Source organism: Epinephelus moara, chromosome 18 (assembly GCF_006386435.1).
Source record: "Epinephelus moara isolate mb chromosome 18, YSFRI_EMoa_1.0, whole genome shotgun sequence".
Classification (NCBI taxonomy): Eukaryota; Metazoa; Chordata; class Actinopteri; order Perciformes; family Serranidae; genus Epinephelus; species Epinephelus moara.
Window position 1 is genome coordinate 6,815,660 of NC_065523.1, and position 22,460 is coordinate 6,838,119.

At 39.1% G+C, this 22,460-nt stretch overlaps 1 protein-coding gene across 2 annotated transcripts in view; it reads left to right on the top strand.

Moving 5' to 3' along the window:
* The first annotated feature begins 893 nt into the window (after positions 1-893).
* The window catches only part of pdxdc1 (pyridoxal-dependent decarboxylase domain containing 1), a 47,153-nt gene continuing 25,586 nt past the window's right edge, over positions 894-22,460 (top strand). Inside the window, exons 1-13 of one of the 2 annotated variants that reach the window (XM_050068680.1) lie at positions 894-1,114; positions 5,299-5,417; positions 5,607-5,675; positions 6,165-6,248; positions 7,665-7,814; positions 9,269-9,458; positions 10,604-10,672; positions 10,770-10,848; positions 10,945-11,029; positions 12,437-12,485; positions 16,235-16,336; positions 17,133-17,258; positions 17,505-17,555. In XM_050068680.1, the coding sequence (XP_049924637.1) occupies positions 5,341-5,417; positions 5,607-5,675; positions 6,165-6,248; positions 7,665-7,814; positions 9,269-9,458; positions 10,604-10,672; positions 10,770-10,848; positions 10,945-11,029; positions 12,437-12,485; positions 16,235-16,336; positions 17,133-17,258; positions 17,505-17,555 (1,131 nt within the window). In that variant the 5' untranslated portion in view covers positions 894-1,114; positions 5,299-5,340. The remainder of the gene's footprint in view (positions 1,115-5,298; positions 5,418-5,606; positions 5,676-6,164; positions 6,249-7,664; positions 7,815-9,268; positions 9,459-10,603; positions 10,673-10,769; positions 10,849-10,944; positions 11,030-12,436; positions 12,486-16,234; positions 16,337-17,132; positions 17,259-17,504; positions 17,556-22,460) is intronic. The other variant, XM_050068681.1, reaches the window with a different exon arrangement.

Consider the following 22,460-nt stretch of genomic DNA (forward strand, 5'->3'; position numbering starts at 1 on the left):
TTAGACTTATTTTGAACAAACAAGGGGGCTCGAAAAGCATGACAAGACATGAAAAGTTTGGTTTTGTTTGCCATTTTCTATTTCTAAGAATTAGTGCCATAATTAAATTGAAATTAGCTAAATAAATGGATTGGAAATGTTTGAACTTTATATGAAAAAAAAAAAAGGTACAACGGCACAATGGTTTAGTCCACCCCTGCACTAAGATTTGTCTCTAATCACAGCCAGAGCCATGTGAGGGACTGCTTATGCTGCTGGAGCACCAACACACAGTGACATGTCTTTCCCCAGAAAAGGGAAATCAGGGCTCCACAAAAGGAAAGGGAAAGAAAGCAAACTGACTTTGTCATGAATAACTAAATAAATAAGTGCATGGGAGAAACATGGGTCAAAAGAGAAAGGGTGAGGGGCCCCACATAGAGTTTAAGTATTGGACCCAGAATTTGGTGTGACGCCTCTGTCTGAGGCTCTCATGGAGTTGATAATCCAGACCCAATCTAAAATCCAACAAACCCTACAGTCAAAAACTCATTCAAGACAGTGAGCGTATCGTTACTTGTCTCCGACCACTTTTAAAAAATAGGCTATTTTTGGCTTAACATATTACAGGATCTAGATTTTAAATTTTAAATGTTTAGTTAATCTCGCAATTCTACAAGCAAAAAAATAATAATAATAACGACCTACATTTATCCACGTGTCAGACTAATTTCTAAGTCAGGTTATATGAATTTAAATAGCCTACTGATGCTATTTCATGATACGACAGCTGATCTCCTCCCTGAGGTTGTGCTCACGGACATTAAAAAATCCGCTGTCGTCATCAGCAGCTACCCGACCTGACTGGCCACTTCTGTGGCAAAACGTGACGTCGACGCTGCCAGCGTGGAACGCACGTCGCGCGCCAATCCAGGAAGTAAATTGTCCGGTTCACTTCAGTCTGCGGAATCCAGAAACAAGTGAGAGCAGTAAATACGTGTCAAATTCAACATTTCAGCAAGCTTTCCCGAAGACGTGTGAAGGGACGCCGCAGCGTTGCCTTGCCACAGCTTGTGTGAGTCCCCTCCAGCAGCAGCAGCAGACCGGGTCCGGCTGTCAGCTGTGTGCAGTGAAGGTAAGGAGGGCTCGGCTCGGTGGGTCAGCTGTGTGAAGAAGCTGTGTGTGTTTTGCTAGCTAGCTTGTGTGTGTGTGTTTCTGTGTGTGTCACCTATGACAGGCAGCGAACACACTACTTCCCTGCTGTTTCCTGGTGCTGTGTAACCTGTTAGCTGAGAGAAAGCTCCATGAAACGTGTATTATCTGTGTAACATTGCAGCTGCTGTCTCTTATCACTAATGTGTCCGCTCAGAGACTGTGCTGACATTGCGGTTCTGCCAGGAGAGGAGACAAACAGCAGCTTGGTGGACTGCTGCTCATTAAACAGTCAGTCACAGGATCCGCCTCTGATCCTCCTGTCAAAACCATTACACCTGCTTGCACACATGAAGACATTCTTAATATGATTGGCAAAATTAAATACAAATTAACTTATATATATATATATATATATACAATAGGGCACTGCGCTGTAATACCTGTAGTAATAGTAGTAGTAGTAGTAGTAATTTAACTTTATAAAAAATCCTCACAAAGTGCTTAACAATCAGACTAAAAACAAGGCTGATAGTTAGACATAAAGTAAACATACAACAGAGCTATATTAAAACTGAAAACATGTGTATGCACTAGAGCCTGACCAATATATTGGTTGGCCCATTTTATAGGCCAGTATAGATCTCAGTATCAGCGTACACATTTTCTGATATGCACCAGTACAAAGAGTTTGTTTTTCTTTTTTAAAAAGAACAGAAAAAGATGATTTGATTAATTTGTAATTATTAAATTTCTAATGAAGTTTACCCTTTAAGTGCACTGATGTCATTTTTGAAAATTAGATTTATTGTACTGTAAAATAAAATATTGTGCTTCCATTACATTTCTTTGTCATAAGTCTTTGATAACCATACATTAAGGAGAACTGCATTATAGATAGATAGATAGATAGATAGATAGATAGATAGAATATTGGATGCTAATATATAATATAAAAATATCCAGCCAAAGTTTTCTGAGTGATGATGATTTTAGCCTCAGTTTAAAAAACAAAACAAAACAAAACAAAACAAAACAAAAAAACTATTGTGGTACATGTAGATATTTAATCAAATTTTATTTTGAAATTAACTTTTGTTAGACAGTGTATAGTGTGATAACTGTTATTGATATTGTTTCTGTATTGAAAAGGGGTAGTAATTGTAATACTAGCATGCACTGCAGATCAGTCATTTTTCTTGCGTCAGAGACAATTATTAATAATTATTTTCTGAACATAACACAAAATATTAAAATGTTGTATGTATTTATATCTTTGAAAGTATCCGTGTTGTGATAATGTATTATCTTCAAACTGCCATCACTTAAATTAAAAAAATTTGCATTACTTCTATACTAAAACTTTAAATTTCCTCAAATCACAGATATCAGCAAAGAGTTCCAGGGTATTTAGAAATCCCAAGGGTCAAAAATACAGACACACTGTTTTTGATTAAACTGATAGGGAGATGCTGTGTTGTGGTGATGTAGTGCACAGCATGCACCACCAGAGGTCAGTCTCCACTGGTGGAACAGGCAGCTGAGCTGAAAAAAAAGGTGGCTGTGAGTTGTGGGATAATATTACAGGACTAGTAAGAAAGAAAAACGTCTTGCTCCTGTTTGGGAGTATTGCTACATATCACTGTATCTTGAGATAACTTCCTCCAACTACAAAAGCACTTTATTAGCAGCAAGATTTTATTCAACACATTATCTCTGTTCAGCCCTCTGATGTGTCAGTGTCTGCTCCAGCAACAAGTGTCACCAGGTCCTCCAGTAAGACGGGTGCTTATTTCTTATCCATTCATTATTTGATGAGACATAAGTATTTAAACCCAGCAAGACTTGTTTAAGAAGGCTTACTGTTGTTGGGTGCCCAGTAGCTCAATGGATAGAGCAGGCCCCCTATGTACAAAGGCACTGTCCTTGCTCGATTCCACCCCGCGGCCCTTTGTTGCATGCCACCCCCCTGCCCTCCCCACTTGACACCTGGCCTGTCCTCTCTAATAAAGGCATAAAAAGCCAAAAAAGTAGGAAAAAATAGATACCACCCAAGCCTAACTGTAATAATATTATCTGATATTTTAATTTAAATTGTATCAAGCTTTAAGTACAGTCAGTTACCAGATCAACCAGTGAAGTTTTAAAAAGTAGGTAAAGCTTTAATATACTGTGTGTCGTCGTTCTCTGTGCAGGAGTTCCAAAAGTAAACACTCAGTGAATGTGCAAATCAAGTGTCCACACCCATTTGAATGCTCTACTATATTCCTTCCTTGAGGCCTGAAATTACAGCCTGTGAAGTGTAGAGAGTTGCTCAGCTTTTATTTGTTGCTGGAATAGAGGAGTTGATTTCCTTGTATTTGTGAAAAAATGTTTACTTACTTCCAACCCAAAGATGCACATGAAGCCATCTACTTTCTGCAAAGTCAGATAAGATTGCCTATAACTGTGAAACTTTGGCTATGTTGTGGATACAGACTGATTCATACTGTTAACAGAGCAGCTGCCACAACACTCCACTATAATCAATGGAAATGGCCACACCAGGTGTGAGAACAGCACATAAATGGTGTGTATGTGCCACAGAGATCCTCTCTACGAAGGTAAAAATAGGCTGGTCTTGTATTGATATTCTGTATTTTTTTTTATGCAAGGTGTACACAGCTTCATAAGTGCTTTGTTTTTTAGTGATGTCCAAATGAAGCTTCATGAACCACCAGTTGTATTTGCTGAATCCACTAGATGGCACTCTTGGTGTAATGAAAAAGGCTCAAGGGATGGCAATGCAGTTTGTTTTCAACTAGCAATGGCCAAATAAAGCTTCATGAACAATTTTCTTTATTTTTTGGGTCCACTCTGGCACTCTGTTCAACAAAGGATTGAAACCAAACTGCATTGCCATCCCTTGAGCCTTTTTCATTGCACCAAGAGCGCCATCTAGTGGGCTCAGCAAATACAACTGGTGGTTCATGAAGCTTCATTTGGACATCGCTGGTATTTTTTTATTTTATTTAAAGGGATATTTTGTCAATTTTCAATAAGCTCTGTATCATAACAATGTGCGTAGTATGTGTAAATGAACTGTGGTAAATTTTCCTCCATCTCACCAGCAGTTCACCTTTAATGTCATTCAGTGGATTTTCGCTGGCTCTTGGACCGAACTACAGATTATACTTACACATTTTTGCTGCACCATTTGTATTAGCAGATAATATATTTGTCTTAAAGAGATAGACAGAACAGACCTTTGGGTTGTGCTCTCTCAGCAAGGGTCCAGCCAGTGTAAAAACTGTTTTGAGTTTGAAAAAAAAAAAGGTTTGATATTGAGCCAAACACTGGACTGGACTGGTATATTGAGTTTTCTCACTAGGTGTTACACTTGACTCAGCAGCCGCTCTGAAGTTGAACAGATTAAAAGGCTGACAGAACCCATGAATGAGAGTGTAGCAACTTTGGTCCACTTGGTGGTGGTAATACACCTCTGAGCTGGTTTGCCAATAAACACTGAATAATATTAACAAGCAGACGGTGAGGTAGCGCCACAATCAGCAGGAAGACTGATGTAGCCTCGTATTTGTTTTTTGGCTCACCTCCTTTGTCAGCTTCATATCCAGAATGTTGCCATTTTGGTGCAGTTTTAGTTTTCTTTGAGGCTAACTCTGCCGTGTCCCATTTTGTCACTTCAAAATACAAATAAACTTTCTAGTAAACACATTGCTCCCACCTCTATTGAAATGTGATCTTACTTATGTTGCCTGGGCTCAGTAAATTGCGCCCAGCCTTCCAGACACAAGTGGCTACATTAGTCTGTTTATAAACAATATTATGTTAATTACTTTGTCATATTATTTTTTGATAATGTAAAATGAGTTGGATTTAGCTTTATGATGACATCAGAACAGGTTGCTGATGTAGGCTACAGCAGACCGGACCGGCAAAACTGAAAATTGACCCAGCTCTACTCTGAACAGATAACTACAGCTAAACTTTGGTCTTTTTATGGCTCAGTTTTCTCTCTCACTGTGCTGTCTGTATTGCACACACACACACACACACACACACACACACACACACACACACACACACACACACACTTAAAAGTTTTGCAGCATTTTTATTACCGACTTTAAAATTATTGTCCTTATATTCTTTTTTCCTTGCTCACAGCACACACACGCACCGCACACATACCAGACACACACACCTTAGATGATGGTGGACTCCACGTTGGCTCAAGTGGGCAAAAATCTGAGTGAAGCCATGAGAATCCTGGAAGATGGACAGAGGTAAGATGAGAGACTTATTTCTTTAATTTCAACAAGTATCAAATCTGACAGCTGGTAAAATGACCACAATGTACATCAATGACTTTCTGATGATCCTGTGATGTTAGTCTAAGGTTGAATTTCTAACCAGTGAGCGCATGAATTCAACATTATATGTTGTCTGTGTTTCTACCCTGTGCCTCTATTTAGAGAGAATGAGGTGGGGCCAGAGAAGTGGCGCCTCAACAGAACCAGCATCCCTGGACCCCTGCAGGGAGAGTAAGACACACACACACACACACACACACACACACACACGCACACACACTCATGTAGTGGCTGACAGTGGTTTTAGAACAGCTAAGGGGCATTGTTAGGCATGACACTGAGTGGAATATGTATTTTTTGACTGTGGGGTGAACTGCTCATTATTTAAAGGATGTTTCACAGTTATTGAGAGCAGACTACACACAATGCTATGAAATATTTTCCCTCAGTACTATTACAATTGTGGGAAAAATAGCAATTTAAAACTTCTAACCTCCTGTTTTGGGGAAGTTAACATTTGAGTAAACTGAGTATTGGGTGACTTGGCAGTTTTGCTCATTGAACATTATTTTAAGTTGGAGAGGTAGGCTACGTTACGTGAGAGAGGACAATGTCAGTGTTTTAAGACTTGTGTGTAAATTGTGGGCATGAGAAGAGTTAAGGTTTGAGAAAAGCTCAAGAACTGAAGCTTATCACTTGTTTCTTTGTGCTCCCGAGCAGTGGTCAGGATGTTGCCACTATTTTGCACCTCGTCCACAACCTCATTCATGATGAGGAGGAGGAAGAGGACAAGCCAAGCCAACAGTAAGAAACTAATCAGTGAAAAAAAAAACCATACCTATACCTATTCAGCATTTTGTACCTCACATATTAATCATTTAGTGTTTGGATACAGTCTTCTTTTTTAAGTCATGTTGAACTGAATAACCTAATAACCTAACTAGTAACCTAATGAGTAACATATTATTTCTAACTTTGAGTAAGATGGTACAGTTTCTGACATTTATGGTGATTTTAGTACATTAAGGTGTTAAGTAATGACAGTTAAAAAGCTGAGTCATGTTAGGCATGCTGTTTACCCACTGTTCTGATCATAAAACAACACATTTTTTTTTACATCACAGGCATGGTGCATGTTTACCTCTAGACTGTTCTAGAGAGGCTCTTTATATGAAACAATAATCAGAATGACTGGATTGGTAGAAGGAAGCAAAGAAACACTGGAGGAGAACTGTTAGAACTAAGCTATTGTAGTTTTACTGAAATCAGAAAACAGATACTCCTCCATGGAAAAAAAGGAAACTCCTAGAAAATCAAAGTGCTAGCTAGAACCATAAAGGGTTCTTCAGCTTGTTCCGATCGGAGAAACCTTTTTGGTTCCAGGTAGAACCTTTTATACAGGTTTCAACTGGAAACCTGTGGGAAGGTTCTATCAAGAACCCAACCTAAAAGGTTATACCTAGAAAACCCCCAATAACCTGTTTTCCACCAACATGGAATGGGTTCTGTTCTGGTTTGTGCATGAAACTTTGAACTGTTTGGAGCATTTCAACTGCAAAAAAATTAATTCGGAATCCTAACTTGGTTACCAGCTGAAAAACACAAAAAATAGCAGGTTTTCACCAACTTGACATGAGAACCTTGATGACATCAATAGGCATGACATACTCTACAGGTTGGAAAGATAGGATGAAGATTTGCATGTAATAGTCTACCTCGTTGTCTTATCATTGATAGTTTGTCCTTGCTTGTATTTTGCGATAAAAACAAATATCCTTTACTATTTCAGTGGTGCAGTACAGTTGGAAACTGAAACTCTGTTCCAATTTAGAACGGAATACAAAAAAAAAAAAAAAAAAAGCAGACCATGTGGTATTTCATGGCCTAAAACTATGATAAAGATATCAACTATGGCAGAACACAAGTAAAATGAATTAATTAAGGGGATTCCAGATACATTTACATTTTTAAAATGCCATATGGAACATGGGTAACTTTGAATATTTGAGGGTGAGGAGCTTTTAACACCCATGCTTTCAACTGTCCTTGAAGAACTCTTTCTAACAAAGAACCCTTTCTTTGAAAAAAAAAAGCAAATGGTTCTAGATAGAACTCAGACCTTAGGAAGAACCCTTTTGGGACCTTATTTCTTAGAGTGTAAGGAATGGAGGAAATAGGCCACAGTATAATATGTATAAAGCTGCTGTTTGATGTTTCCAGTAGGATGCAGAATGTGGGTGAACAGGGTCACATGGCCTTGCTGGGTCACAGCCTGGCAGCCTACATATCTGTGTTGGACAGAGAGCGGCTACGGAAGTTGACTACTCGGATCCTGTCTGACACCACACTGTGGCTCTGCAGACTGTTCAGGTAGGCCTGTGGCTACAACCCTGCAGGATACCTTTAGATCCAATGAATCACTTCTGTTTTGGTTGTGTTGGTGGTATAATAAGTACACAGTAAAAACCAGCATCAGCAGGAGCACAGGGTCTTACTATCTTAGCCACTGTAGAGATAGAAACTAGAGTTAGATTTGTAGTATGTGTACACACTTACTTGGCCCATAAAGGTGATTCTGATTCTGTAAAACCCCTAGATTTCTGGTACCATCATGTTTTCATTTTAACCTCCTGCGACCCTTCATCCTCATGAGGACATTGAATTTGCGGATTGCTGCACCTGATACTACTGCTTAACTTAGGCCAATCGTCCTCATTCGTGGACATTTTTTGTGTCATCTGGTGGTAGCAAAAGCACATTACACTAACCCATACAAAAACAAGACAGCTGGCTTCTCTGCCAAGCCAGTCTACAGCCAATTCTGACACAAAAGTGGATAAGGTACAAAACCTGATCAAAAGTTATGGTTGAAACCTGTTTATTAATGCTCAGGAATGTTTGTAGTTTGATATGGCAAACAAACTTTTAGCAACAGTAACAAGCTAGGACCCCATTAATTAGAGAATACTTGTTTGAGGGCAATGGGACTTATAATTGTATTATTGCAGCATTCCACACAGGCCAATAAGGTGTGGAAGACTGTTCCTACAGACAAAAAGGACACTCCTGGTTTGGAGTATGGAGCAGGGAGAATTCATACAGAGAAACAAAACAAACAAATCACAAGGCTTTTAGATGTGTTGTATTATTTTCAATTTTGCTTTTGCACAGTCATGCTCAGGCATAAAAATGTTTTGAGTTTTGAGCAGATTCTAACTTGGAAGAGTGACCCCTAACCCAGAGAGTTACAAAACATTGAACAAATGTTGCATTGTTTGTAATTTTAGCAACAATTTTAACAACAATTTCTTTAGGCATTTAAGCAAACAGTTTAAATCTATATTACACACTTGTGACTATTAAAAGAAACCAATCGCCCCCATAGGAGGACATCTTTTCTTTTTTTTTTAAAGCTACTTCCGGTTCAAAGACAAAGTTAAGTTTTTATACTTGTCAGGGCCTAGTAGTCCCAAATAGCTAGGAGAAATTGAAGATGCATACCAAACAGAAGCTGGGGTCTCGGGAAGTTAATAATATTTAATACATTAAGCCACTACAGTCATAAAATAACACATAATAAAGTCACCTCACCCAGAAATTAGATCATGTTGGCCAATGTTGTACACTTAATATTTTTATATTTTTGTTAAATTAATTACTAGAAAAGTAATCAGTAATCAGTAATACACAATGCTAAATCTCAAATTCTGTAGTTTTACCATTTTTGTAATAATTCTGAGTGACTCAGTATATTGTTGTAGCTTGGCTAATGTTGCTTTCTGCTTCCAGTACTCTGTTTGACACCAATCAAATGTGATCCTCAGGTATGAGAACGGTTCAGCCTACTTCCATGAGGATGACAGGGATGGCCTAGTCAAAGTGTGTCGGCTGGTCATTAATGCCCGTTATGAAGAGTATGCCTCTGAGGGCTATGCAATCCTCAGCTCCAAACAGCCAGTCATCTACCAGAGTGCCTCTGGCAGGCCCGGACTGGGGCAGCATCTGTGCAGCCAGGTAGGAGGGCTGGAACACAAACTGGCACACCACATGATATTCAAGTTACTCTTGAATATCAACAAAGTAATGTATTTAACAAGTCTCATTTGGGTAGACTACTTGTATTGTGCTGGTAGACCATATATGTGGTTTCAATTTGAATTTTCTAAAGTGCATGGCACCAGTACATTTAGGGTGTGTCCAACGTCACCACTGGTTAAAAGGCGCATAGTCTCGGAGCAAAGAAAGACGCAAGGGACAGAGGGGTTGTAGTTAGTCCTTTAATTAATCACAGGTGTTTAGGGCATGACATGAATTCAACCAATCAGTGTTGTCTTCCATTTTCTTTAAAAGCCAGGTGTGCCTGGACCTGGTGCACTGCTATTTACATGGTGTGGTAAATTGGAGAAGTGAGCAGTTTTCTGCTAAGGGTGATGCAGTCAGAGCGGTAATGTCACTGCAGCAAATATTGTGAGACATTTTAGCACCACAATAAAACTGAAGTTATAAACTTGACAGAGGAAACAGAACTAAACTTTTAGCTTCTGAAATAATCAATAAAGTTATACTGCTCCTTGTGTGTAAACGTGCACAGCGTCTCTCTTAATGTGGAGTCAGACAGCAGCTCTGCAGCTCTGCTCTGCTGTCTGCTATGTTCATGTTTTACAGAATGTCAGTGATATTTTCCCAATTAATGATGTATTATTTCACTCACCTGCAACCCATTCGCTGTCCCTGTGTGTATAATAAGCAGAGTGTACACGTGTTGTGAACCCCACCCTGTAAATGTATCATACTATCTGAATAATGTGCCCTTTAGGAAGCAGAAAAATACTGTGCCCTTCAGGTTTTTAGACCAGGTTTTCATTTTTCAATGGTGCAATCACTTCTTGCTGCCTCAAAATAGCAATGCAGCAACAATGCGCCTGACCACATTTAATTTTTAGACCTACACATCCATGGGCGCACAGATGCACTTACATTTGCTGCTTACACTTGTAACTGTGCACTGGATGTAAGATAGGGCCCTATGATTTTAACAGCACACAAAATTGTCTGATGTCAGTATTCAGTATTATATTGTCATACAGATTACATTGTATTATGTCCAGTTGCATACGTAATAGAAAATGATTTTCATGTCATTCTCTCTGTGTCATTAGCTTGGCCTGCCTCTCTCTAGTCTGTGTATAGTCCCATGCAATACCATCTTTGGATCCCAACACCAAATGGTAAGAAAATCCCAATGATGGATGAACACTTTAAAAACACACGTTCAGATAGTTAGAAATAACTTGTTTTGACTGATATCGTGTTTGTCTCTGTCAGGACATTGCCCTGTTGGACAAACTAATCAAAGAGGACATAGAAGCTGGGAAGCTTCCTCTGCTGTTGATCGCCAATGCAGGTGAGGGGAAATCACAGTTCAAATATTGCTCTATTCACTATCTACACATGTGGCACAAACCAGTTGCTTATGATACTTTCTGATGTTTTTTCCCAGGTACCCCTGGGGCAGGACATACAGACAAATTGGGTCGTCTGAAAGACTTGTGTGATCAGTACAGCATGTGGCTGCATGTGGAGGGGTGGGTCAATACTTTAAATCTCTGCAATATATAGTCTTAATGTATGCACCTCATGTTTAACATGAATTCACTGAAATACTCTCACAGTGTTCATGCAACTGTAAATATCATCCTCCACACCACTGTTATTATCAGTGCAGCTTAAAGGTATACTATGCAGGATTTGTCGCTTATTGATTGTAAAGAAAATAATCAAACCTGGCCTCTCGTCCTCGGCTCAACAAGACTGAGAGAGCAGAGGTGGTCAAGGGAGCTAGAAAGTGAATGAAGAGGGGGAACGGTGTTAACGAGAACAAAGCAGTGAATCAGAGAAGTTAAACATCTTTTATTGATTGTTTAATGGTGGTAACATTGTAAACCACAAATAAACACATCCACACCTCCTTCACTGCAGGAAGGTGCTGCATTGCTGGATCCTGTGTGAATTTCGCTGAAGCACACGCTTCATCCTGTCCACTTGCCTTCTCTGGTCTGTGTATGTATGCGCATATGTGTGTGTCTCAACCTCGCCCTCGATCAAACCGACAGACACACCTGCAGCTCACATCCACATAGCAGAGGAGAGAAACTAAGGGTGCTTTCTGAATTGCATACTTTTTCTTTTTACTTTAAGTAGGTACTGCAGCTACCCTTAATTAAGTACATACTGTTGCATGCAGCACACGGTACTGCATATACTACTTTCTCATAAAATTACACCCTGAACTTTAACCCTCTGGCTTTTATATCTGTTACCTTGGAGATAAAAAAAACATGCCACTTACTGAGTTCGCCAGAGACTGAGATCAACCCAGAGAGCTCTGCTGTTGTTAGTTTGCAGTGTTTGTAGGTTAACCTAAAAGTTATAACTGCACAGATTGTAGATTCAAACATATTATGTTTGTGACAGTGAATAATATCTGCAGTTCTCTTTCATTGTAATTTTTATAGTTATGTCCTATTGTTGTTTGTGATGTATTTATGATTATTTGGTTCACTTAAACAATTAATATTCCCATTACTACTATTCGACTGGTCATCAGTTACTTGAATGCACTGTCATCCGTTATTGAAACTTCTGACAGCTGTCAATCAGCTGTCAAGCTGACATCTGTTTGCAGATCAGTTGATGTGACATATTGTACGCTGTGCAGAGGACTGTGGGTCAAAACATCCAGAATGTATTGGGACACACTAAATCTTTTTCTGATGTACTATATAGTATGGTAGTATGGGTATTGGAACGCACAGTAAAACAGCGGTGTAACCTAGCTGTTATGGTTTTATGGAGTTGGCTCAGGGCTACATGCCATCCCCCCAAGGTTGACACCCAGAAATGGTTCATGTTTTCAGCCATGACAACAGGAAGTCCCTGTCGTCACTACTGTTATGTTAACTTTTATTCTGGTGTTGTGTTTTTTCCTTCAGGGTCAACCTGGCAACCCTAGCACTGGGTCAGATCACCTCTGCTATCATGGTAATCTAATGTTAAAATACTAATTAATTAATCTAGTGTTTTTTTTTACCACCATAGGTACTAATGAAAGGATAGGGTCACATTTTTTTTTTAAGTCTATCTTAAAATAATAGTGACATGGGTTATTGGTTGTAATTGTTCTTCCTGTCCATACTGGTCTCAACCAGATCTCCTCTAAAAGGGGACCTATTATTTTGTATGTTGTGTCTTACAGTGGCTTGCAAAAGTTTGGGCACCCCTGGTCAAAATTCCATTTACTGTGTATAGCTAAGCAAGTAATAGATGACCTGATTGCCAAAAGGCATGAAGTCAAAAATGACACATTTCTTCAGTATTTTAAGCAAGATTAGAAAAGAAGATGACATCACATGAAAGCAAGTCCATAAAAATGGGTTCTAAGAAGTGATTTAAAAGAAGTCACTGTATTTCATCAGGCAGGTCATTCCAAAGCCAAGGGATGATGGAGCATGGTCACCTTAAGAGTTAAGCCTCAACTTTGAAATGACCAGAAGGGCCCCACCTGAAGATCTAAGGCTATGAACTGGCTCATGTGGGGTCAACATCTCTGCGAGGTAGCTTGGGGCCAAACCCAGACAAGCTTTAAAAGTGATCATTAAAATCTTAAAATTAATTCTAAAATGCACAGGAAGCCAATGAAGAGAAACAAGGATTGGGGTAATGTGATGTCGGATCATATTCCTGCTGGAACATGTCCAGTTGAGTTTAAAAGCTTTTATTGGTGATTACAGTCATTCCTCGGCTACAATGATGGTGCACAGATGCTGAGATATGGAAGATCTGGAAATGCTGACCAATCAGCGCAGACTGGGTGTTTTGGGAGGTGCCTTAAAGAGACAGGGGCTAAAACAGAGCATCTCAGATGGAGGGTGAATACAGATGTTCCAGCACAGACAGCCTGATGGAAATAAAGTGTTTCTTGAACATTAAAGCATGTAAATATGTTCCAACACAAACCTTAAATAGAAGTAGTCTTGAGTACAATTTCAGTGTCAGTAATGGGGCACAAAATTCACAGTCCATGTCCTGTGTTAAAGGTAGGATCTGGAGGATTTTCAAACAAAACAAAATATAGACATACAAATAAATTCCTGCTTAATCATCACCTATGGGCTTCTACTCATGTGTGGTGGTGACTCTGTTTGCAGAGCTCCTGCCCTTTAACTGTATTTTGATGTTTTTGTGAGCTCGGACCGCGGAGATTTCCCCAGCCAATGAGAGCAGCGCAGGTGCCGTGCCCGAGCGTGTCCGAGCGTGCACCAGCGCGAGCCTTGCCTGAACCTCTTCTGTGAAGCCTTCTTCCATACCTCCGGGCTCCGTACACCCGGGAGAGTTGAGCCTGATAGGAGGGGCCAGATTTGAATGTGTGTTTACAAACAGCAACTGGAAAATCCTCCAGACCCTACCTTTAAGATGTTTATTCATTTTAAAGTTTGGCTGGAGCTAATGTGAGAATTCTTTAGTTTGTGTTAGAAACCTAAGTGGGGATCTTCCAAAGTTACAATGTTTTTTTTATAAGAAATTCCCTCCTTGTGGTTCCAAAGACAGTGTTTCCTTGTTTAACTGAGACACAGGGACAGATGCCTTTTGTGAGAACTTGATGCTGCTATTACTTAACCATGGAAGATACCTACTTAACTTGGTCTCCTGATGTCCCATGTCAGCTTTGGTTGAACTTTGGAATGTATTGTTACACAAATGAGAACTGTGGATTTTGTCTTCCTTTACCTACATTGTAATCACATTAGGAAGAAAAAATTTCACAGCCAATATGGATGGATGGAATGCAGATAAAAAAACTTGGTGATACTTCATATTAAGTTGAACATAGTAGAAGTAGTCATAAAACACTTATTAATGCCTTATGCATAGCCATATTCTGCAACTACTAGGCCTTTAACTGAGAGTTTTACCTCAATAACCTCGTAATTGCTGCTTATTGATGGGATGTAAAGAAGTTGTTGTACATGAATTACGATCTTCATATGCTTTGCTAATTTTGGGCCGTATAAGGTGGTAGTACTACTGCCCTAATAACACTTAATAAGTATGATTTAATCTTATATAACGAAACACAAAGCTGCAAGTGTTTATAATGTCTAAATAACTTAAGTAAGTTCATTACGTCTTTCTAACTCAGAGTATGTTCCCCATTCTAAAGTGATGTCTTGCTCATAAACAGTTATCTGGTAGTTTGACACTTATTATTAACCCACACAGGTTCCCTGTTATAGAGTTGACTTCTCTTCACACTTGGTAAATCCCTTGTCACACAGAAATGGAGGTCAGCTGAGACACAAAGATTCTATTTCTATTCAGTGGTTGAAGAACAAAGTCAGCACAAGTAGAAATCTCTCCTTTATTAATGGACAAACACATCTATTAAAAATGCACTGCCTTATAACTGAAGACTTGAATCTGTTATTTGCAGTAGTTGTACTAGGCAACCTGTGTGGGTTGATGAGTGTCAAACCACTAGTTAATTAGTTATGAGCGAAATATCACTTTAGAAATGCAAACATATTCTGACTTATTTAGACACTTTAAACACTTGTACGTTTTTTGTTACATTACATAAGAATAAACCACATCTCATTCATTCACTTTATGGACCCCCTGTTGAGGGTCGCTAGGGGCTGGAGCTTATCCCAGCTGTCACTGGGTGAATGATGGGGTACACCCTGAACAGGTTGCCGGACTATCACAGGGCTGAGACATAGACAGACAACCATTCATGTCACATTCACACCTATGGCTAATTGAGAGTCTGCAATTAACCTAACCTGCATGTCTTTGGACTGTGGGAGGAAGCCAGAGAACAGGGAGAACACGCAAACTCCACACATCGGGGCCTAGCCGCCAGCTGGCATGTGCCCTCCTTCGTGGTGGCATGGCGGTGCAGTGGTTAGCACTATTGCTTTACAGCAATAAGGTTTCAGGTTCTAATCTGCCGGCTAGCTGGGGCCCTTCTTTTTGGAGTAGAAGGAGTAAGAGTTATTAAGTTAGAATGAGCAAAGCATATTAAGATTGTTATTCATGTGCAACAGCTCTCTTACTTCCTATCAATAACACAGTAATTAGGAGGTTATAAAGGGAATCTCTTTAGTAAGTGTTTTATAATAACTAATAAAAATCCAATATGCTACTAATATGACTGCTAATAAGCAATTAGTTAATGGTGAATATGTATACCTTAATATAAAGTGTTCCCAAAAACTCTTTCAGTTTACATATGGACATGTGAATATTGTTTTAAGACAAACTTGAAAGAAATGTTTCAGCTGCGAATTAAGTTTCAAAGTCCACTGCTGCCTACAACAGAGCAGAAAGTCTTCTTCCTTCCCATCATAATTTTCCAACAGCTTCACTCCATGGACCAGATGCCAAAAAGCACATGAGCATTATTGATCTCTCTGTCACGTCTGCAGTGGAGAGCACAAAAGTCATCACTTTCACAAAGAAATGAAGCCAGCAATGTTGCAAATGCCATGTCTGGAAAGATGTATAATCTTAGTGTAAAAACCTGAAAGAGAGAGATGGCAGTGTTGGAAAAGAAAAACAGGCAAGAATCTAAGTCTCCACTTTTTACCTCTGCCAACTTCTGAGCCGCCCCTCTCTGTGTTATTGTCTGGCCTCATTTTGATTAGAGAAGCCAGACACCCAAGAAGGGCCACCTTACGGTGACTTTCTCTTGTGACGTGTTCCTGTGTTCACTGTTCTTTCCCCTGCAGGCAGCCACCAAAAGTGACAGTATGACACTGACACCAGGTCAGTGGCTGGGACTACCTGCTGTAACTGCTGTCACCCTTTACAGACATGAGGACCCAGCGCTGGTAGGCTCATATCATTTCATACAAATTGAGTCAGCACAGAGTGATAGTTGTTTCTGGGAGTTTTGTGGCAGGTTTTGTTGTACTTTTAGTTACCTAATCCCAGCTGAGGAGATATTATTTTCGAAATGATGTAACCTTTTCCATCAATAACTACTATTTTAACTGCCCAAGTTAAGATTTATTTTTAATTTCATTAATATTAATTGCAGTATATTCTAGGGCTGGGGGAAAAAATCGATACAGCATAGTATCGCGATAATTTTGTGCGTTAATATTGTATTGTCACACAGTGCCAAGTATCGTTTTTTTTATTTATATGAATTATTAATATTACCAATACAAATGAAGTTACAAATTGGGTAGCCTGCTTAAATGGTATAATCAGTTGCTGTTTAAGTCCGATACATTGAATGAATTTCCCCTCTGGGTATCAATAAAGTATATCTTATCTTATACATTTTGCTGCAAAAAAAAAGAAGAAAAAAAAAGACCAAACTGAGATGAACAGACTAAAAACTTCATCTTATTAGATAACACAAATGTTGACAAAGTTTTCCTTTGGGGAAATTATTTGAAAACAGGTAATATCTTAATGTATTTTATAGCAATACTCAGCATATCCCAAAACATTTAAAATCGCAATAATATTGTATCATGACTAAAGTATCGTGATAATATAATATCGTGAATCCTCTGGTGATCCCCACCCCTAGAATATTCTTAGCTCTCCATGACCACTGTCTATGTCTTTGTCTAAATGACTCACTGCTCTGTGTCTCTGTGTTCGGTGTCTCAGTCACTGGCAGCAGGTTTGACCTCCAGCCAGCCGGTAGCGAAGCTTCGAGCACTGCCTCTCTGGCTCTCCCTGCAGTACCTTGGTCACAATGGCATTGTCGAAAAGATCAGACATGCCACGGCTCTAGTAAGCATCACTTAACACCTCCTAAACCACAAACTGTCATTTTTCCAGTTCTGTAAATAGTTATATAAGCTTCTTTCCCCAAAAGTTTAACTATTCCTTTAATTTTTTTTAAAAGAAATTGAATACTGCCAGAAATGTAATATAGCACACACTGCCATTATTATGGAGTTAGGCAATAAAATCTTTTTCTTGTCTTTTGTAGATATGAGAGCTCACTCATTTCACCTTTATGTCTCTCCCCTCTAGAGCCAGCAACTCCTGCAGAAGCTAAAAGCTCTCACCTCCATCAAAACATCGGTAGGTGTTAATGTTCTGCCATAAATAATAACCCAATTTTTATAAGGTGAACAGATATTTTGTTAGTTTTTGTGAGAATATGCACTGACAGGAAGACAGTACTGAGTCAGAGAAACCCCACTGTGAGTAAAGTGACTGAAAAATAACAGTCTGTGCAGTTACTGTTTGTAACTCACCACTAAATATACAAAAAGCGATATTTCTGTGCACCTTCGCATTACGCCTTGCTAAAAATGGAGCCATATTGTGTATGTCATGGTGCTGCAGCCTGCCCACTACATGCTGCCCTGCCTGGGTTTGATCACCATTTAACACCTGAGATTTGAAGGAGGTCAGTCTTTAGGAAACCAGTCATCTTAACTAATAAGTAGGACATTTTGGGTATGATGGTCATATTAGAGATTTATAACAAAATAGATAATGAAAAAACACTATTACAAGAAAACATTCTCAGATAAGTAGTAGTAGTAGCAGTATCTGACTTTGGCCTCTAGTTTCATTGTGGTAAACTGCTGTTATCGGCCTGTAATGTTGTAATTAGTATGTTGATCGTGCTGTGGATGCCTTCACTTGTGACTCATCAGTCACTTTAATATTGTATTGATATCATATGAGAAAAGTATATACTCACTGTTGTGTAGTTATAACAGAATGCATATTAGTATATGAGGATACATTAAAACTTAAGATAAAGTTGCATAAAGTCACAAAATACAACACTGATAACAGAAAAACATTAGTTAAGGAATATTTTAGAATATTATATTGATGTATAAAAAAATAGGAGGATTATGTTAAGCTCACTGTGAAGTTATTAAACCTTCCAGAAATGTTCTATTTCCCTACAGGTATATAATCAATACGTTATGCAGACCTCAAAGTAATAAAGTTTAATATGTTTCAGTACTTGTTGATAGAGTTTCCCAGCTGTTTTCATTTTTTAATGCAGTCCTGCTGAATAATATCACAGTTCGGCTGCTGCCTTTATTTTATGCTTTATCTTACTGTCGTGAAAAGACCAAAACCATCAATGTTTTAGTCTGTCTCTCAATACTTTACCCTGCCTGTGGCCCTCAGCCCCAAACACATTGGTTCTATAGATTTAGATCTTTAAAAACAGCACAATACATAGGTTTTTTTTGTAAAAAGCTCAGTATTTTCCTAAAACAGCTGGTCACTGTATTTTTAAAACAAATGTTACTCAAATAGGAGTAAGTAGTACAACTTTTGGGACTATATTCAGTGATGGATTAATCCCCATTTGATGCTTTAATGGGTTTGTGGGATTGAGTCAGAATAAACTAGAGTGAGTTTGAGAATGAAAGAACATGTCACTAGTGCAACAGCCAATACGTTTACATGACACAAGAGAAAATTGATTTATTCTGTTATTCTGACAAAAACTTTTAAGATATATGTAAACATGTTAGTTCGACTGAAATTGTACTAAATGGAATTCCTCAAAGTCGGAGTGGAATTACTCCTGCATGTATACACTCAATCAGACCCAAACTGGCCAAGGCGCTCTGCACATACTCCACAGTTTCCGCCCCGGGCTTTGACCGGGAAGTCGAAAGCATTATATGCGTAACAGAAGAAGAAGTCGGTTACATCATGGCAAAATGTACATCCAGGGCTGTGCACTTTTGGACTCACAAGGAGACACAGTTCATTCTGTGTCAGCTGAAAGGGTTAAATATTTTAGAATACATACAAAACACATGCTGCTAGCAAACTATTACTAACTTGTTTGTTGATTGTTTGGTCTGTAACATAATGGGCAATCAGAAAAAGGTCCAGTTCTAGCAAGCTGAAAGGGGGCACATCACGACCTATCGTAGCGGAATTGGGCATACCTTGGTCTATAAATCGATTCTTTTCCTGTGCTTGTATACTGGGACAAGGACAATATTCCAATTAAATTGCCTTGTTGAGGTGTAACCCTAGCTCCACTTAACTGTGCATGAAAACGTACTGAGTGTGGCTCACTGTTTTGGGGAACAATGGAGCTGTATGGCATTGAGGAAACTGATATATCAGGCTTTGGATACCAACACAATACTTGATAGTAGATACGTTCATTGTTGGTTTGGCCATGGGATTTGTTTACAAGAAGAAAAATATGAAATATCACCAAATTTATCATTTGATAATGAAATTAGATACAAAGATGTAGATGACACATTTTTTTTATATTTAGGTTAATAGAGTGACTGCTTTCTGTTAGTTGCTGGAGGTAAAAATCAATTTGAAAGCTGCTTTAAACTGTGAAGATGTTCATGATATTAGTAATTGTCATGGCTGGCAGAGGGACAACTCATATAGTTCATTATTTTTGATTAGCCTTTCCTTAACAGCCCCATCACACCACCATGAAACTAGAGGCCTTTGTATCTGTTTGGACCTTTTCTAAGCACACTAACTTATGAGCAGTGATAAATGTAATATTTACTGTATACTAGAGAACCTGATTAGATTTACCCCATAGGTAAGCAGTTATTAGATATTATCACACCCACATGTAAAGTTAATAGACATACATGGACATGGAAATATTGGCTAATTAATCATCTTATTTGCATAATATACCGCTCCAGTGCAATTTTTCTTTTTGGTACAAGGATCAGGGCCTCTTCATGTATTCATAAATAACATGTATAACCCCAGCTGAGCTGTTCAAAGACAACATCCATTTGTGTTTATAGGATGTGCTTGAGACAGAGATCTCTCTCGTCGAGGCTCTGACCATGGTAAAACTGATACTGAAACAGTCTCAGGGGTACAGACTTGGCTATAAGGCTTGTTCACTGGTATAAACTAAAGGCAAACACTGCATCCATACAGTCACTGAGGTAGGGCTGTACCGAATGTCATACTTTCAAAGCTTTCACTGAAGTTTTAGAATAAAGCAATGAATGTTTGTCGCTGTATTTTATGACATTCAACTGGATCTCTTCCCAGGTCATTAAATACAGTTGAATTGTCACAACCCTGTGTGTTGCTATGAGACACACAGTTCACAGCTGAAACACACTGTAACACTTGGTTAGTGTTGTGAAATGGTCATGGTTAGATTTAGGCAATACAATGACTGGGTTAGGTTAAGAAAAAAAAAAACATGTTTTAGGTTATATAAGTACATTTGCTACCTAATGTAACGTGGCGGCGATATTTGTCATTTTATTTTGCTGATTTGGTCTGCCTCTGAAGAACAAGAGAGACAGCATACAGAGCCAGCATATTTACATCTTACTCGGTGAGTTAAGGGTTTATTTTGACCAAACTAGAGTTGGTGATTGTTCGAACAAGTGGAAAGATTAACCAAGACAATTTTGGTGAGTTTTATTTTGTTTTTGTGGAGATTGAATGAAGTGAGTAAATAAGGCGATAAAGCTAGTCTTAGTTTGATGAAGAATATAGGTGTAAGAATATGTATTCTTTTGACATTTTGTGATTTTATTTTGTTAATTCTTAAGAATTGAGGCCTGTCGGAAAATTTTAACATTGAACTATCACCAAACCCCAAAATCTGCCACTAAAAATAGTACACTAATAATGCCTAATCTTTATTTGCAACTGTCTAGACATAGTGTGGGTTTAAACAGATTGAATAGACATGCAAAAAATAAACAAAAAATGAACTGAGTAGCATTTATGTGTTAATTTAGAATTCAAATGTCAACATCATGAATGAAGCTTTGAAGCTTTGAACTATTCGGTACAACCCTACACTAAGACGTAATGTGATGTGAATTCATCCCAGCAGAGTGGCTGGGATATGTAGCATTATACATTAACACTGCTGGAGTACTTATGCAGTAAACAATCAGTATGTTGGGGATCGGAATCATTCCACACTGGTACTCAAACTCACAGTATCTTGGTAAAAGAAGGAGGAATTTCAGTTTTGTCAGCCACATTCATTGTGGAGATGCTGCAGTTTGAGTCTGAAGTACCACTGTGTTAGTAAGATGCAAATGAACTTGCAGGTCCATGTGTGAATCTCTTCTGTATGTGTGTGTATAGCTGTAGTTTTAGTCAGTGTGGGTTGCCTTGGTTCCAGGGCGTGGTGTCTCCGTTCCCGCCCATCTCCGGGGCTTCACTGCGGGACGTTCTGGGCTCTCTCATGCTCTCTATTGTAGGTGGGACCAAGCCTCTGCCTGTCTCCCTCACTTCCCCATTCCCCTTTGTCCCTCTTTCTCTTCCTTTTCTTTCTTCCTGTCACTCCTGACCATTTTCCTTCACTCACATCAGCTCAGCTGTATTTGGGTCTCCATTGGCTGATGGACTGTTCACTTCTTCCTAATTGTTTAGGATGTGGACCACTCAGGCATGTTCTTTGAGGTACTTCAGGGAATGCCTCTCCACACTCATTATGTTTTGTTGCCTTTGGAAGAAATACAAGGGTCATGAATAATTAATGAATGTGTCATGTGCTGTTGCATTGCAATTCTTCCTTTTTTTTAAAAATCAAAATACCAGTTGGCGGTGGCCTCTGTCAGGATGCTTTCCACCGCAACAGTGTATAAGGTCTTTGGGACTCCCAGAGAGACCTTGAATTTCTTCAGGTAATGTGACATGTCAAATTCTCTCTGACATGGACCCGAAGTTCCTCACCCTCTCCATAAGAGTCCTATTCGCTGACGTTCAGTAGGAGTTGTTGGTCTTGGACCACAGTGATAGTTCCTCCGCTTCTTCCAGGTAGGCCTTCTCATAATTGTTGATGATCTGGACTAACACTACTGCGTCATCTGCAAACATGATGAGTGGAGTACAGCAGGGGCCAGGTACACAACCCTGGAGGGCACCTGCATTGAGGATAATGGGGTTTGAAGTGTGACTGACCTCCTGAGTTCTGGCAGTCACAAAGTCCAGGATCCAGGGACAGCGTGGTTTTAGGGGTTT